The sequence below is a fragment of the Stegostoma tigrinum genome, chromosome 9 (assembly GCF_030684315.1).
Source record: "Stegostoma tigrinum isolate sSteTig4 chromosome 9, sSteTig4.hap1, whole genome shotgun sequence".
Classification (NCBI taxonomy): Eukaryota; Metazoa; Chordata; class Chondrichthyes; order Orectolobiformes; family Stegostomatidae; genus Stegostoma; species Stegostoma tigrinum.
In genome coordinates, this window is record NC_081362.1 from 76,635,902 (window position 1) to 76,654,895 (window position 18,994).

The 18,994-nt window shown below is 40.9% G+C and overlaps 1 protein-coding gene across 6 annotated transcripts in view; it reads right to left on the reverse strand.

The window, feature by feature from the left end:
- fmn2b (formin 2b) overlaps positions 1-18,994 on the reverse strand; it is a 479,083-nt gene that overhangs the window by 172,976 nt on the left and 287,113 nt on the right. For all 6 annotated transcript variants that reach the window (XM_059648647.1, XM_048536693.2, XM_059648646.1 and 3 more), the window contains 2 exons: positions 3,026-3,114; positions 2,710-2,839 (listed from right to left, as the gene is read on the reverse strand). In XM_059648647.1, the coding sequence (XP_059504630.1) occupies positions 2,710-2,839; positions 3,026-3,114 (219 nt within the window). The remainder of the gene's footprint in view (positions 1-2,709; positions 2,840-3,025; positions 3,115-18,994) is intronic.

The window sequence follows — 18,994 nt, forward strand, 5'->3', positions numbered from 1 at the left end:
AAAGATAAGTTGTTGAGGGCGAGGATGAGTTCGGCTAGGCGGATGAGGGTGTCGGTGGAGGGGGACTGGTCGTGCCTGCGGGACAGGAAGGACCGGAGGGCCTTGAGACCATCTGCATGTGGAATACAGGACCACTTTTTCCGTGACTCCCTTGTTCGCTCCACACTGCCCTCCAACCCCACCACACCCGGCACCTTCCCCTGCAACCGCAGGAAATGCTACACTTGTCCCCACACCACCTCCCTCACCCCTATCCCAGGCCCCAAGACGGCTTTCCATATCAAGCAGAGGTTCACCTGCACATCTGCCCAGTGTGGTATACTGTATCCATTGTACCCAGCGTGGCTTCCTCTACATTGGGGAAACCAAGTGGAGGCTTGGGGACCGCTTTGCAGAACACCTCTGCTCGGTTCACCATAAACAACTGCAGCTCCCAGTCGCAAACCATTTCAACTCCCCCTCCCGTTCTTTAGATGACATGTCCATCATGGGCCTCCTGCAATGCCACAATGATGCTACCCGAAGGTTGCAGGAACAGCAACTCCTATTCCGCTTGGGACCCCTGCAGCCCAATGGTATCAACGTGGACTTCACCAGCTTCAAAATCTCCCCTTCCCCCACTGCATCCCAAAACCAGCCCAGCCTGTCTCTGCCTCCCTAACCTGTTGTTCCTCTTACCCATCCCTTCCTCCCACCCCAAGCCGCACCTCCATTTCCTACCCACTAACCTCATCCCACCTCCTTGACATGTCCGTCTTCCCTGGACTGACCTATCCCCTCCCTACCTCCCCACCTATACTCTCCTCTCCATCTTTGGTCGGCCTCCCCCCCTCCCTATTTATTCCAGAACCCTCACCCCATCCCCCTCTCTGAAGAAGGGTCTAGGCCCGAAACGTCAGCTTTTGTGCTCCTGAGATGCTGCTTGGCCTGCTGTGTTCATCCAGCTCCACACTTTATTATCTTGGATTCTCCAGCATCTGCAGTTTCCATTATCACCTTTCCAAAGGCATTGTTTTACCAACTCAAATCCCACAAAAGCATCAAGAAAAAAACAACATCTCCAAAAGAAGGGCCTCTTTTTTGAACGTGCAAGGTGTTAACAAGAGGAGGTTGGCCTCCGCCTTCTGCAATCTAAAACCAAAACACCCGAAGAGGAACACCTCACCTTATATTCTGAAAAAGGACCATGAAAAGTTGCCTTTCAGCAACTTCTAATGGGCAAATAAAACAAATCCTGACACTGACATTACAATAAACAAGTAACAATTTATTTCTCTAATAGTGATCATTTTAACTATGATATTAACAAACTGAATATATCCCTTCTAACTACTAACTGTTTCTGAATAAAACAAGATTCTAATGAATAAAACGTGAGGCTGGATGAACACAGCAGGCCAAGCAGCATCTCAGGAGCACAAAAGCTGACGTTTCGGGCCTAGACCCTTCATCAGAGAGGGGGATGGGGTGAGGGTTCTGGAATAAATAGGGAGAGAGGGGGAGGCGGACCGAAGATGGAGAGTAAAGAAGATAGGTGGAGAGAGTATAGGTGGGGAGGTAGGGAGGGGATAGGTCAGTCCAGGGAAGACGGACAGGTCAAGGAGGTGGGATGAGGTTAGTAGGTAGCTGGGGGTGCGGCTTGGGGTGGGAAGAAGGGATGGGTGAGAGGAAGAACCGGTTCTAACCGATTCTAATTATATGCTGTTCCAATAAATACAAATCGCACTTATTTAAAAATAAAAAACCAAATTTAGTCTCTCAAAATTACATTGTCTGGGTCTCTGGATTAACCATCCAGCAATAATACCACTAGGCCATCATCTCCCCTTATCCACTTCACTGTTATCCTCCCCAGTGAATACTGAACACAGAAGCTGCTGCAAGTGTATATTATAATCTTCAGTTTTTTTCTCTCTTGGAGCAGAAGACAGTCACATTCAAACATTTCAGAGCATTGTGTCCACTGACCATATTTGGACCAGCTATCAGTTGCTAAATCAGACACCAAAACAATTTTCAATTAGCATTATAGGCATTTTAAGCTTGCACTTATTTAAAACCAAAAATACTAAGTGGACAAGTACCCCATAAAAGGTTATATAAATGCACAAGGATCAAATGAAGAAAAAGTCTTCACCTGCCACTTGCAAGGGAGATCACTGCCTCTTTCTCAGGATTACTAGAATTTGGACAGTTCCCCAAGTAATGCTCCATTTACATCTTTTCTTGAAAAAAAGCTTGTTTCAACAATCGCCACCACTGTTTACATGAAGACCTATTAAGTAACACTCACCATTTATTATAACAAACTATTTCCAAACATTTTAAAAGTTGATTTTCTTTTCCCTTGATTTCTCCCCCCTCCCCACTTTACTCTTTTGGGTATATACATCTGAAGTTCCAAATAACACACCCGCCAAACCGCACCCACAACCGTGTAATCAACGCACTTTCATTTTTTACCCGTAAAAGTCTTCAAATCGAAAAGGTTTGGTCCACACACATTCTTCACCCCCCCCCTCACTACCAATAAGATGGTCTATAAGACAGCAAAGATCTGTGTTTGTTAGGAAGCAACTGTTTTATATAAATGTCCTTCAACAAACCATAAAAGGAAACATTAAATAAAGCAGGACAAGAGACTCAGTAGCCTCGGAAGTTAATAATGAGAATGGGCTGTGTACTGTGTTTTTGAGCGTTGAAGCCTACCTTACACAGCTTGTCCATTATTTCAAGCTTACGGTTGATTGCAGCAATATTTTCCAAGAAAGTGGACTGGAAAAGGATACAAAACACTCGTTCGGAGAAATTGACAATTTGAGCCAGCTCATAGAGGAACCTGATGGGAAAAGTAATTAGTCATTGCATGCTTCCAAAGCTAGAGATCCAGTAAACCCAGCCTCTCCCACCCAATACGTTTCGCCTGTTGGCCAAGCCAAAAAAAAATGAAAATAAACGTGTGACATTAGTAGTTGAGGCACAACAGGCCGAAAAGCGTTAACAGCTTAAAACAAAATAAACTTACTGCTCAGGCTTGTCCAAGGGCTTGGCATTATCTTTGGATGACTTTTGGATCTGCTTTTCAATCTTCTCCAACTCTTCTTGCTGTGCTCTCTGTCGATTTAAAATTTAAGATCCAAAAGCACAGATTAGGGAAGACGTGACTTGCACATGACTTTGTCCTGTGTTTGCAACTCTCTCAGCTATCATGCTCAGTAATAACAGGTATTTTAACAGATCAGTTTGGTCTTCTCCAGCCCTTGTGCCCTTTCTCATTATTCTCACCTTTGAATTACTGTCCCTGCTCCTTTGATTTCATAGTTTGTTTAAAACTGCCTGGGCCACGGCTATTGTTTCTTGCCTCGGCTCATCCTAACAGTTTGTCAGCTTTCAGCTTCTTTTTGAGGAAATAAGCCTTTATCTGTCAGACAACTTTTATCCTACTCAAGGACTAACTTGTCATTGTGCTAGCGTGTCTTGGAACTTTACACAAACAGCTTAATGGCTGTATGTTAAGTATCAGCAAGTTACTTTGCTGAGAGACAAAATAATTCGAGGCAGTCAGTCATTGTCAGCTGACACCAAAGGGGAGCTGAGATTGGAGACTCAGTGTATACTGTCCCTAAGCCAGGGCAGTGAGGCCTGGTTTATTAAGTTGTAGCTCCATTCAGCTTTTGCATTTTGCACTCAATTGACTGGACTTCAAGAACGTGATGGCAGTTTTCTTAACATTACCACTCACGAGCACCAAATTAAGTGCAAAATGCAAAAGCTGAATGAAGCTACAACTATTGTGAAAAAGGGGCAGCCCCACAATGCTTAGAAGCATAAAACAGTTACAGCCCAAGATGTGGCCAATCAGCCTATTATGTCTATACTAGCCCTGTGAAGGAGCAATTCACCTCACGCCACTTCACCACTCTTCCCAAAGTCCTGCTGCATGCTGAAATTATATGCAACAGGTCATTAAATTGCTGCTTTAAACACACAGAATACAAGTTTATTTACAGCTGACCAAGAAGAATGTAGATTCACTGGGAGTCCATCAAACGTGGACTATTTTAAAACCTGAGCAACGCAGTGGAAAACTCAAAATCGAAGCCAGTGGAAAACAAAAAAAGTTATAAAGTTGCTAGCCAATCTAGACAGGCAGTCGGCAACGTAGGTTAACATAATCCACTTCATATTTGTATAATATCAATAATATACACCCACTAAGATAAGACATCCTTTTCACAAGAATGTCAAGAAAAAGCATTAATGATGATTGCCTTTGAAGATATTATTTCCCTTCAAGGCAATAGGGCCATGACTACATCCCACTTTCAGCAGTGAACGCACGTGCTACATGACTGGCTGTGCCTCTAGCCAAGCTGTTCCAGTACAGCCACAAATGGCATCCACCCATAATGTGCAAATTTGTCTGGTATGTACCCCACACAGGGGAAAAAAGGAACATTTCCAAACCAGCCAAATGCCAGTGAGCTATTGATTCTTGATCAAATTAACAGTAGGACTCGTTGATCATGCTTTCAAACAGCACTTAGTCAGCAATAACCTGGTCATTGACACTAAATTTGGCTTCAGCAATGGTCATTCAGATCCTGATCTTATTACAGTCTTGAGCCTTGAACTGAAGAGGTGAATTCAACAGGAAAGTGTTACTTCTCCTGACAGCAAGGTAGCATTTGACAGTGTAGCATTAAGTAGGTCCAGCAAAATTGCAGTCAATAGGATTGAGGAGTAATCTCTACTGGTTGAAGTCATATGGAGCATAAAAGATGTTGAGCATTTCGTTGGATAGTTATTTCACTCCCCAGATAACACTGCAGAAATTCATCAAGGTAATGCCTTAGGTCCAAACTCTGCAGCTGCTTCATCATTGACCTTGCCTCTATCAAAGTTCAGAAGCAGTGGTGCTTCTCAGTAAACTCAGTAATGCAGGACATTTAGTACTATTTGTGAATAGTCAAATAGAAGCAAATTGTGTGCGCGTACAAGAAAATGAGCTGGGCAACATTCAGAATTGGTTTGGTAAGTGGCAATTGGCAAGTAACATCTACACCCTGTGGCAGGCAGTGACCAAATCTCATTATTCAGCCATCTCTCTCGAACGCCCTGTTATCAACATCCTGGGGATTACCACTGACCAGAAATTAAATAGGGTCAGCCAAATAAATACCGTGGCTACAAACATCAGAGGCTGGAATCTCTGTAGTAATTAACTCATTCCGAAACTCTATAAAGCGTTCCCACTATCATGTGAGGTGCAGAGTATGCTGGAACACTCACCACATGTCTGAAGGATTGCAGCTTATCCAACCCTCAATATAACTAAGGCAGTACATTTATTCAGCACGATATTCACCACCTTAAACACGGACTCCCTCCAAAATGGCACAGTGTACCATTTGCTGCAGTTCATTATGCATATGACCAAGGCTCCTTTGTAGTTCCATCCTAACAGATGGCCTTTAGTACCTAGCAGTACAGTAGCATGGAAACTATCCCACTGTTCTTTCCCCTTGGTACATCAAACTAGCGGAACTTTCCAACAATAGTTACATGCTGGTTTCTGACTGACAGGGATTTGATGGGCCAAAAGGGCCTTTTCCTGTGCTGTCGAACTCTGATTCTATAACACTGCATATAGTAGCTGGACTGCACTGGATCAAATTGGCTATCATGTTTTCAAAGACAATACTGGTTGGGCAACAAATGCTGTCTATTGCAATGATCCTTACATCCCAAAGAATAACATTTAAAACAAAGCTGAACAACATGAGCCGTTGATAATATCAACAAGCATTATATTACATTAGGTGCTAAGGAATAGTTTTATGGTCCAGAGCATCTTCTGGATGGGTCAAAATATCAATATGACAAATAAGACGACAACCCCAGATTAGAAGGGCACGGGGGAAATACAGACATGTAAGAAATGTTCTGGGCTAAGAGAAATAAAGGATGGAGACAAAGTCTGAAGAGGGCAATAGAAACTGCGAAGATGACAATCTTACTTTTGGCTGGGAAGATTTTCATGAGCTGCACGCACATTAGGATGGAAGGCAAAGAGCAAAAATTGCAGTTGGTCATTTGAACAGAGGAATTTGGGACTATCACTCCTTTCAAAGCAATTTTGATTATGGGAACAAAGACAGAAATTGCTGGAAAAGGTCAGCAGGTTTAGCAGCACCTGTGAAGAGAAATCTAGAGTTGATGTTTCAGGTCCGGTGGCCCTTCCTCAAAATTGAGGATTCGGAGTAAGGTCACCAAACTCAATGTTAACTCTTAATTTGTTCTCACAGATGCTGTCAGACTTCCTGAGCTTTTCCAGCAATTTCTGACTTTGTTTCTGATTCAAGCTTTCACAGTTCTTTCAGCTTTTGATTATGGGAAGTGGGCAGCTGGATCAGATGGTGGAGGAGGATGAAAATGTTTACTCTTAGGATGTTAATGTGTTCATTCAAAAGAGGGATGAAGAGATGGTTGGCCCTGATCTCAATACTGTGAACAATATACAAGGTGATGTGAAGTGATCTAGGAAGTGATATGTGAATTTGGGTTAGAAAATTCAGTGGACAAGGAGGTTGAGAGGAATTACCTGTAGGAAATGGCATTAGCTGGCCAATTGTGGTCAGACCGATTGTAAAATAAAGGGCTGCGACTTGTTTATTACCGATCTGAGAAATAAAATGAGCTGAAAGTTTGGCACTTTCTAATTGAAAACAGTACCATAGAGGGATTGCATTCCAGAAAAAGTGTGATACAGATATCATTTATTAATACAACACGAGACTGTCTTTCAGTGTCACAAACTTGTCATTAGAACCTTTGATTAGCACATTGTCACCACAAAAGCCATGCTTCAAGGAGCCACAATTCCAAGAATGTGTAACTTGCACAGGGACAGGAATTTACAGTATTTTCCAGAAGGAAATCTCAAACCATTTGTGTCAGATGTTTTATTTATGAAGGTTTAAACATTTAATAGCTTCAATATACAACCATTTCTTGAGAAGCCGAAAGTATTACATCATAACATAGTTGAATTGAGTCTACTGACTTGGTAAACTCAGATCTCTAATGGCGCATACTGCAGCCATTCACTGGAAACAGCAAAGGCAAAATGAGGAACCATTCATTGTCGTTTAAATAAATGTAGCATTTTACAAAGGTTTCATGAACTTCATTGACCATATTTAATAGAAACAAACTTGCAACTGTACAAGTAAGGAGCTAAAATTGGATAAATCAGGGACCTCTGAAGGATCAGTTTCTAAAGAGACTAGAGTGTGAGGTAGTATGCGTTTATTTTTGTTTTGAACTTAAATGGCACCTAAAAGCTAACAAATAGTAAGAAATCATCCAATCCACTCTTGAAATCAGAAGTTCAAGTATTTCTTAGATCAAGATTTTACCTAGAAAAACGTACAGAATGACTACAGCAAAGTCTTCATGTACACCTATGTTTCTTTTGTTGTCATGAAATACAAACCCACGCAAATCTAAACAATGCCACAGGAGGTTTAAGTGAAGAATCAGAGCATTCCTACCTCAAATGGGTTTCAACTAATGGGTCCATGGAGAGAAAAAAAAAAAAAGAGGGTCCATCCCTCCAACCACCCCATCCCAAATTAACCATAATTAAACAAGTAAAACATGTCCAAATCTCAGATTTCCGCTTCAGTTCTTCCTTCCCCCACCTCCAATTCAGGTTTCAACAGGTAAAAGCCAGTATTTAAGATGGACTGTGCTGAAATCTGTCAAAAAGTGTCTACTTATGCAGGACACATCAGGTTACATACAAGATTGTAGTATATTAGTGCGCACAACGTGATATTGGGAACACATTATTGCCCAATTTAAAAAAAATACCGCGGGCTATAGAAATTTGAAAATAAAACAGAATGCTGCAATTATTCAATAGTTTAAGCACCAAACGGAAAAGGGAAACAAAGCTAAGATTTGGTTTGAAATTCTGTTGAAAGACCAACAATAAAACATGAACTTGGTTCGTTCCTTTGTCTGGTTGGTTGCTGAGCGTTATCAGCTTTTTGTCTTCGTGCTGCTTGCCAAATCAACTATGTTTAGATATTTTAATTTCACGCTTTGTATGGAGTTCCTCTCAAACTTATTGGGTCTGGTTCAGTCCATTCGATCTTCAACAGGGCCCCTGGCCTAATTGATGTAACATGACAAACAGCATGGATGACATTCAGAAAGTGAAGCAATGCTAATACTGCCAGCACTCATGCATTTGATACCAAACATTCATGAGACACTATTTGGTCTTCTTGTCATACTTTTGTGAACTGTGATTAAGAATCAAAGCCTTTTCTCATTTGGAGTCTTGAAGGTTAAAGCAGTGACCTGACCCGACCTGGGGGAAATTCCCAGCTTTTCTTCAAACACTGTCACAGGTCTTTAATGCCTGTTAGAAAAGCAGACAGAAACTCGGTTTAAATCCTTTTACAGGCACTCCTTATACACTGGGATGCAAGCCTAAGTTGTGGGCTTTTACTAATATTTTAGCCTGGAGCAGAATGAGTTACCAGCAAAACCAAGCTGACAGTAATTTACAGAAGGGCTAAGTGTAATCATCTTGATAACCATTTTCTTGACAGTACAGCAAGCCTTCAGAAAATATCCAGGAAATATCCAGAAAAAGTATCCTTTCCAAACAAAAAATACACAAAGGAAAATCTATTTCAAAGCTACATTGATGTGCATTTTAACAAATTATGGAATTTTAGTTTTTGGGACAAACACATAATCCTGATCAAAAGCTGCCCGTTGCCACCAGTCAGATTGCATCGTCTCACTTTAATGCGGATTTTTTGGTGGTCGAGTTACAAACAACCCCAAAATGTTGTGGCTCTGGAGGGGAGACAAGCTGGCAGCACGTCTGGAGTGTCAAACCACTTCAAGCACATCCAACGAACCTTGTCCTGCATGCTTCCAGTACCAACTTTCAGGGGAAGTCACTGCATGAGAATTCCAAACATGACAGTGAAATACTTTCATTACTGCCTGGAAGCTGACAAAAATTATTTTGCAACAAGCAGGGATATGGGAGAATTCAAGCACTGAGGTTTTGCAAACTATGCAAACAGTCCATCCTAGAAGAACAATCTACAAAAAGCACAATAAGACAGAATGTAAAAAAAGAAATGTGTCAGCTAGTTATACAACACAACACAGGAACAGCACCTTCAGCCCACAAACCCTAAACTAATTTCTAATCCTTACTTAGACCCGCTACTTAGCGTGCACAGGGAACATCTATCCCTCATTCGCCTCACATTCACTTGTCTATCAAGATAAACCTTAAACGTTGCTAACATGCCTGCCTCCGCCACCTCCACTGGCAGCGTGCTTCAGGCATCTGTTTGAAAAAGTGTTTTCCTGCGCTTCTCCCCTAAACATTCCCCCTCTCACTGTGAGCTTGCACCCTTTTGTAGGTGACCTTGTCACCCTGGGGAAAAAAGCCTCTGATTCTCCACCCTAACTATGCCTCTGAAGTTTGTAGACCTCTATCAGGTCACCCCTCAGTCTCCATCTTTCCAGTGAGAACAATCCGACTTAATCCAAACTTTCCCCTTAACTAAAACCATTCAGACCAGGCAACATTCTGGTAAACATTCTCTGCCCCTTCTCCATAGCATTCACATTCTTCTGGCAGTGTGGCAACCAGAACTGCACACAATACTCTAAAATGTTGCCTAACTCAAGTTTTGTACAGCTGTAACATAACTTGCCAACTTTGATATTTGATGCCTTGGCTGATGAAGGCAAAATTCTGTATGCCTTCTTCACCACCCTTATCTAGAGGTGATGCCACTTGCATGGATCTGTGGACCTGCACACCCAAATCCCTCTCTACTTCAATGCTCCTCAGAATTCTGCCATTTACTGTGTAATTCGCATCTGAATTTGATCATCCAAAATGCATCACTTTGTATTTGCCCAGATTAAACTCCATCTCTCATTTCTTTGCCCCAACCTGCAATCTATATCCCACTGTATCCTTTGACAATCTTCATCACTACCTGAAACTCCAATTTTGGTGTGATCCTCAAACTAAATGACAAAACCACCTACATTTTCCTCTAGATTATTTATATACATTACAAAGTTTGCAGCACTGATCCCTGTAGAACATCTCTAGTTACTCATGTCCATTCCAAAAAGCACCCTTCCACTGCTAATCGATCTTCTGTGACCAAGCCAGCTTTGCATCCATCTAGCCAGTTCACTCCAGATCTCATGAGATTCTACCTTCCGTACCAGCCTGCCACAAGGTACCTTATCAAATGCTTTACTAAAGCCCATGTAAACAACATCTCTTCCCTTAATTGTTTGTCACCTGAAAAAACTCAATCAAGTTGCAGAGACATGACCTTACCCACACAAACCAATGTTGCTTATCATTAAGGAGTCTGTTTGCTTCCAAATGTGACTAAGTCCTGTCACTCAGCATCTTCTCCAACAGCTTCCCTACCATTGAAATCAGGCTCACCTCACCTGGATTATCTGTTTCCCTTCTTAGCTTTGGTCATTCTCTAGTCCGTGGGAGAACTTCACCTGAGCTAAAGAGGATGCAAAGGTATGTGTTAAGGCCCCAAGCTATTTCCTCCCCTGCCTCCCACAGTGCCCTGGGATAAATCCCATCTGTCCCAGGAACCTGTCTTCACAAATTATTTCAAGATATGGACACAGTATGGGTCTTGCAGCTGCTCCTGGGATTGCAGGCTTAAAAGATTTTTTTAAAGATAAGTTATCACAAAAATTATATTTTACTAAAAATATTTAACTATTTTGTTTCACTAATGCAAAATCAAAACAAAAATCACAATTTTCTTTTAAAATGGATGCATCTATAGTTAGTGATTTTTATTCTAAATTCTGAAGTTAAAAAAGATTGCTTTAGAGAGTTTCTTATTTTTAACATTGCAAAAGATTTTTCTTTTGGAAAAATGAAGATATTTGTTTTAAAAAATGAAGTGTTTTCATTTTGGAGAGTCCTACACAATGTGAGCTGTGGAGAAGTTCTTTTTCCCCTTCAAGGAATTTATTAAAAGAGTTTTTCTTTAATTCAAATTTTTTCAATTTAACATTTTCCATAGGTAATGAAAGGTAGCTTATTTCTACGTAAGGTGTTCTCGAAACACACTTTATTTTAGGCTTAACACTAAATGGCATATGTTAGGTACAGAGTGAAATGGCTAATAGATTTAGAAAAGTTATTACACAGCAGGATCAGTCAGGTAGATGGCTGACTATTGGGGAAGCTAAGAAGGCAGTTCAAAAGTCTCCAGTGCTATTCCTGTCAAACAGATATTCAGTATTTGGTAGTGTAGAAAAGGAGAGTCTCTGAGGAAAATGGAAGGGGCAGTCAGTTATTGGACACTCGGAATGAGTCAGAGTTCAGCAGCATTTGACAAAATTTAAATAGAATTATTGTTACAGGGGACTCTGTCAGGGGTACAGTCAGGCAATTCCATGGGAGTGAGAGCAAATTTAGGATGGTTTGTTGCTTTCCAGGTGCTAGGATTATGGACATCTCTAAGTGCTTATTGTTTAAAGTGAGATTGAGAACTAGAAATTATTGTACAGATTGACAGGAATGACAATTTTACGGAAAGATTAAAGCAGTGCAGAGTGAATTTAAGAGGTTAGGTAGGATATTTAAACAAAAAAAAAAATTAGAAGTAGTAAATTCTGATTTACACCCAATGCCAAACTCAAAAGAAAGAACAGGCAAAAGGATAAAGGAGTTAAATCAATGACTGAAGTGTTAGTGTGTTGTTCAGGGATTCGGGTTTTTGGACAATTGCAATGTCTTTTGGGCTAGAAAAGACCTGTTAAAAGGGATGAGTCAAATTGACCTGGAAAGGGACCAACAGGTTAGTGGGGAGATTTGCTGATTCTATTAAGGGAGTCTTTATACTGATAGAGGGGACCAGTGGAGGAATTCTAAGTAGCAGTGTAAATGAAAGGATTGATGGGGAGGATTCTGAACATGAGGAGAGCATATCATTTAGACAAGAAAGACAAGAGACAGTCAGAGTATTTAGTAATTCTCAAGAACTAAACCGCACTTGTATCAATGCAAGGGGTCTTACAGGTAAAGCTGATAAACTCAGGGCATGTTTCAGAACATGGGATTGGGATGTCATAGTTATGACAGACATTTGGCTGAGAGATGGACAAGACTGGCAGCTCAGTGTTGCAGGTTTTAGATGCTATAAGGGCGGGCAGAAAGAGACAAGAAGGGAGGAGGGTGGCCATTTATTAAGGAATACAGTACTTCTGTGACTAGCAAGGTTATTGCTGATAAATCGTCCAGTGAAAATATATTGGTAGAAGTTACAAAGCAACAGCGATGGAGTACTTTGATGGGATTGTACCAAACGCCCCCACCCCCCAGTAGTAAGAGTTAAATTGAGAAGCAAATACGTAGGGAAATCTCCGATATATGTAAGCAAAATAAGGTTGTAATAATGGGGGTGGGGGGTTTAATTTTCTAAACACTGACTGGGGCTACAATGTGTTAAATGTTTGGACAGTGTAAAATTTGAAAAATGTGTTCAAGAAAATTTTCTTTATCAACATGTATATGCTCCCACTAGGGGAGTAAAAATATACCTTCTTTTGGGCAATAAGGCAGGATAGGTGATTGAAGTAAAAGTGGAGGAACACTTTAGGTCCAACAAGCATAATTCTAGTAGTTTCAAAATGGTTATGGAAAAGGATAAGCCTTCCATAAAAGTTAAAGTTTTTAATTGGAGTGAGGCTAATTTTAATGGCATGACAGAAGTTGACTGGAGTAGACTTTTGGCAGGTGAAAGGACATCTGATAAGTGGGAGGCATTCAAGAGTGTGATGAAGACAGTTCAGAGGCATTATGTTCTCATTAGAGTGAATGGTCATGCTGTTAAGATTAAGAAACAATGGATGACTAAAATCTCTACCTTTATTCAATATAAAAGGAGAATTTTTTAAGATACAGACAACTAGGTTCAACTGAATCTATTAATCAGCATAAGAGTACAGGGACATTCCTCAGGAAGAAATCAGGAAGGCAAAGAGGGGACAGGAGATAGCATTGGCAGATAAGCTAAGAATAATCCAAAAGAGATTCTACAAATTCATCAAGAACAAGAGGGTAACCAAAAGAGGGGGTAGGGTCTCAAAGATCAAGGTCATATGTTTGTGGAAGCCCAAGTGAGAGGAGAGATACTAAATTAATATTTCACATCAGTTTTTTACTCTACAGCAAGAAATGGAGTCTAGAGAATGCAGAGAAATAAATTATAGTTTAAAGACAGGATACATTAAAAAAAGGAAGTTTGGGAAGTCTTAGTGAATGTGTAGATGTATAAATACATCAGAGTCCTGAGGTTACACTTCCCAGAACATTGAGAGAAGGGAGGAAATTGCGAGACCCCTTGCAAAAATATTTGCATCATTCAATAACTACGGGTGAGGTGCCTGACGTAGCCTTTGTTGAAGGAAGGTTGTAAGGAGAAACTGGGGAACATCAGACTCTCAGGTCTACATTTGGTTATGGATCAATTATTGGTGGCGATTATAAAAGATAAGATGTATGGATGTTTAGAGAGGCAAAAAAAAATGATTAGGGATGGTCAGCATGGTTGTGCGCATGGGAAGTCATGTCTGACAAATATTTTAGAGATTTTCAAAGAGGATGGATGAAGATAGGTCAGTGGCTGTTGTCCGTATAGCCCTCAGTAAAAGCCTTTGACAAGGTTCCACACAGCGGGCTAGTCATGAAGGTTAGATTGCGTGGGATCCGGGAGGGCTAGCTAATTGGATTCAAACTTAGTTCTACAGTAGGATGACGACTGAAGGCTGTTTCTTGGACTGGTGGCCTGTGACTAGTGGCGTGCTACAGGGGTCAGCACTGGGACCTTCATTGTTTGTTATTTACATAAGTGATTGGAATGTGATATACAAGGCACGATTGGTTAGTTTGCAGATGATACAAAGTTAGGAAGTATTGTTGATAGCGAAGAATTACAGGGGGATCTTAATCAGATGGGGAAGTGGGCCGAAGATTGGCAAATGCAATTCAATACAGATAAGTGTGTGGTGTTGCACTTTGGAAAGTCAAACCAAGGTAGGACTTATACAGTAAATGTTAAGGTCCTGAGGAGTGTTGTGGAACAGAGGGATCTAGGAGTATGAGTACATAGTTTGTTGAAAGCAGCATCACAAGTAGAGCGGATGGTGGAGGAGGCATTTCGCATGCTGGCCTTGAGTCAAGGCATTGAGTACAGGTCTTGGAACATTATGTTACATTTGTCTAAGGTGTTGGTGACGCCGCACTTGGAGTATGTGTACAGTTTTGGTCTCCCTGTTATAGGAAAGACATAGTTAAACTGGAAAGCGTGCAAAGATTGGCAAGTAATGTGCCTGGAGTAGCAGACCTATGTAGGAGAATGAGAGGTGACCTTATTGAGGTGTACAACATCATGAGAGGCATAGATAGTATGAATGCATGCATTTTTTCCCCCCAGAGATGAAAAATTGAAAACTAGAGGGCATAGATTTAAGGTGAGAGGGGAAAGATTTAAAAAGGACCTGAGGTGCAACTTCTTCATGTAGAGTGGTGGGCTGCCAGAGAAAATGGTTGAGGAAGGTACGACCGCAACATATATTATAAAAACACATTTGGATAGGTACATGGATGGAAAGGGTTATGGGCAAAATTTCTGAAGGGTGCAGATCCAAACCGTCAGCTTTCCTGCTCCTCTGATGCTGCTTGGCCTGCTGTGTTCATCCAGCTCTATAACTTGTTAGCACAGCTCCAGTAAAATTATCTTCTAAAATAAGTGACCTGAACAGCAAGATTAAAACTAAATCTCCAATTCACAGCATTCAATGTGGCATGCACAGTTCTAGCAATCAACAGTCCATGACACTCAACTGTTGTAGTATGAAAAATCCACACACACTTATTCGTAGAATCTGCCTTTCAAAAAACGAATAGATATTTTCATGTCCCTTGTATTCCCGAGGGCTTTGCAGCCAACAAACGATATTCAGGTTGTAGTTATTGCTGTGTTCTCGTCAGCTTCTAGATGACTCACACAAAGTTACTTCAATAAGAGACCAAATAAACGTATTTTTCAGGTGCTTGGAGGACACATCGCCTGGGAACTGAGAAAACTCATGTACCTGAATAGATAACGTTTCAAATTTTAAACATTTAACCGAAGAGATAATGCTGCCATCAAATCAGCATGCCATCAATGATACAAGTGATCAGAACGATGAAGTGGTGGGGTATTGGGAATGTAATCGAAGGGGTTAGGCAATGTCAAAGGCTCCTAGGTTTGCTCTCCCACATTCTGTCCTGAAATTAAAGGATAAGACGCATCCACAGGACAGTCAAATAAAAAGATCAGTCCTGTCTTTTAATGGACTGATACTTACCCAGTTGCAGGTCAGTCGGGGAAGAAGGGGAGCAGATGAAAGGAGAAGGGAGAAGGAGAGAGATCAATACCAAAAAAAACTATCACATATCTGAAAGAATTTCTCAGACGAGCAGCTTACATACACATCAGTTCCACGCTTACTATTCATGTGAGCTACAAATTTCTAACATCATTTGAGGTTCCGCAGCTAATATACATCTAAATCAGAAAAATAAATTGTAGAGTGAACTTCAGTCCAAAAACGTGCAGGTTTGGCAGATTGTCCATGGTAAATTGCCTGTACGGCCTACGGTTGTCCAGGCTAGGTGGATTAGCTCCATGAAATGCTTGGTCATGGGGATAGAATGGGAAGGTGGGATGCCCTTCAGAGGGTCAGTGCAGACTAGATGGGCCAAATTGCTTCTATCTGCACTGTAGGGTTTCTGTGATTCCATGATTTCCAAGTTAGATTTGCAGCAATTTTATTTTACCTAGGGATAGCTCCACTGCTGTCCTACTTAAGAGTGCCATGGGAATTTTTTTTTCTTTACACAGAGCATTTTAACATCTCAACTGAAAAATGGAAAAACATACTTGATACTGCCAAGACACCCACTAATGATGCTCTATTTACTCAAGCCTACTTAACCCTCCAAATAAATACAAGGAAATCTCAGGAGGAAAATGTGGGACAATCACAGCACACTTATTATAAAAAAATGCATTACTTCATATTTATGATTTGTAGCCACTGTCTGAATACTTAGGAAGTATTTCATCTTTCAATGATTTACCCTTTCCACTTTTATTATACCCATATGGTCTTGGATTTTTCAGCAGACATGATACATCCTGACAATATTTGTTTTCCCTTTGCCAAAGGCACGGTCATCTGGTTTAGTTTCATATATAAAGTAAACAAAGCAATGCCATCTTAAAACGGCAGGGATATTTGCACTGCAGTACAGTCTAAAAAAATTTCACACAAAAGAATGGTGTTTGCAGTTTTCAAGGCAATGTGTGTAAACAGATAGACAATCGTTTCTTCGTAAAGTATTCGACAGTAGTGTTTAATTCACTGGAGAGCCATCAATGGGCAAAGATTTTATCTTCTCTGAAACAGAGTTAAGAAGAAAATGTTCAATTTGTGTCCAATTTTCACCTGCCTTGTCAGGAGTAAAAGGTTGGTCACACTTAAGTAACCCGAGGCATCAGATTTGTCCCTCAGGCAGTATTAAGTATTAATTTGAGGGAGACTTGTCTGTAATTGATGCTTGTCAAAAATATTAGGTCACCCAGCAATCCTGTTACCAGGGAACACTACCTCCCTTCCACTGTGGAGAAAGCATCTGGCCACAGGCTTGAAGATGTCACTCCACCATTAACTAATTCAACGAAACAGCTCCTCTCACCGTTCTCAGTGTTGATTTAATTTTCAGGATCACACCACTGTTCTTTAAACTTCTTTTACACACTCACCTCTGCTGTCAAGTGGGTGGGCTGACATTGGCAAGCTTCTTTCCAAGCCAGCTCTAAATGACCAATGGACCAGTTAATCAGATGAACAATTTTCCACTAGCGCTGGACTATCTTGTAAATTTCCACCCACTTCAGGGAGAAGAAAATAAACCTAATGTTAGGAGGCTGTGTATTTCAAGTAGAACACACACTCAGTCGAGGCTCTCTCTGATCTTCTTGTGGGCTCCCAATACTACATGAACAAGATTCCCTGGTGTCCCAGTCAACACTCTCCCCCCACCCCAACTCCCATCAATATCAGTAACACAAGGTGATTTGTCATTTGTTTCATTGCTCTTCGTGGGAAGTCAGGCTGTTCAACCTTTTTATCGTTTGTGATTTAGCAACAGTGATGACACTTCAAAAATACTTCACATTTAGAAGCCCTTTAGAACATACAGAAATCATGAACGGCGCTATACAAATTCATCACTCAGTCAACACCATCGTTCACATCAGCATTACGGCTGGAGCAATAATCGTCTACTTACTGTGACGTAGATATAGTTGACTTGTAACTATTCTTTGGGGTGATCAGAGATGGGCAATGAACTTAGCCAGTAATGCTCACATGTGGGCTGGGGAAGAGTCTCCTGCCTTGTTCAAAATGATGTCACAGGATCTTTGACACCCACCCAAGTATTCTGACAGTGCTCCGATTTAGCATCTCATCCAGACAGAGGCAGCTCTCTCAACACTGCACACCACCGAGTGTCAATATTGATTTCTGCACTCAAACCCAGGAACTCAGAACCTTGTGCCCCTGAAACAAGAGTGCTGTTTCCTTAGCAGGTTATAAACTTTTTTAAAAAGCAAACACACAAACAAAACCTGAAAAAAAAACAAACAATCTGTCTGCAGGAATCTGTGAACTAGAAAAATGTAGTACAGTATCTTCAGAGAATAGCCAACACCATTGACATGTGGTGCAGCCCGACGAGCTAGACCTTGGACACAACCAGAAATTCTGAGCTGCAGGTCAGACGCATTCTATGACAAAATATATTGGAACAAACCTAGCATATAAAATGCACATGCTGATGTTTATTCTTTCTCAACTACTTTGATATAATCACTATGCCTGCTGTAATATGCACAAGCTTACAAAACCAGAGGGACAATTTCTTTCATCTGTCTTGAAACAATGTACTTGTTACAATCCAACTGCAACTGAAGCCCACTAATGAGAAATGTTTTACAATGTAAAAATTAGCATGTTCATCAAAAATCGCCTGACTACCATCAGCTACAAACCAAAGCAGAAAGGAACAAAAGACTTAAAGAACACAACTTTGTGATCCATTTCAAATCAGTCATACAAACTTCAGTCTAGTGATGGGAATGTGTGCTACTCTGCTAACAGAAGGGGGAATGAGGCATTATCACAATCTCGGTCTCTCCACTCATGTAACAATGATCTATCTCCATGCAGTGCCAGTGTGGGGGTGGTGGAGATAGGGAGGAGTGGAGGATGCATTATTCCAAATGAATTTGTAAGCCACAGCAAAAACCCAAAGAACTGCAGATGCTGTAAATCAGGAACAAAAACAAATTGGCTGGAAAAGTTCAGCATGTCTGGCAGCATTCTGTGGAGGAAAATAAAACAGAGCTAGTAGTTCCTTTCATATGGTCAGTGCTTGCTAAACAAGCCCAGAGATATTTATCCACAAGTAAATCATATCCTCAGTACAGGCACAATAGGAAGGAGGAATCCGATGACCCAAACAAAGGAAAGAAGCTATAATTACTAATGGTAATTTTGCCATCGTACTCCTGGTAGCTCCAAGTTCAGAATGGAATTTAGGATTTAGACCAACTTATTATTTCTAAACCAAGTGAAGATAAATTCAAATCTTGGATTACCTTCTTCCAGAAGATGCCTACAGACTAAAAAATGTCAGCTTCTTTGATACCAATGAGCAATGCAAAACCAAGGCAGCTGATGGCAATACGAATGGCTATAAATTGAGAATGAGGAACATGCAACAAGAGATAACAAGGTGTAGAGCTGGATGAACACAGCAGGCCAA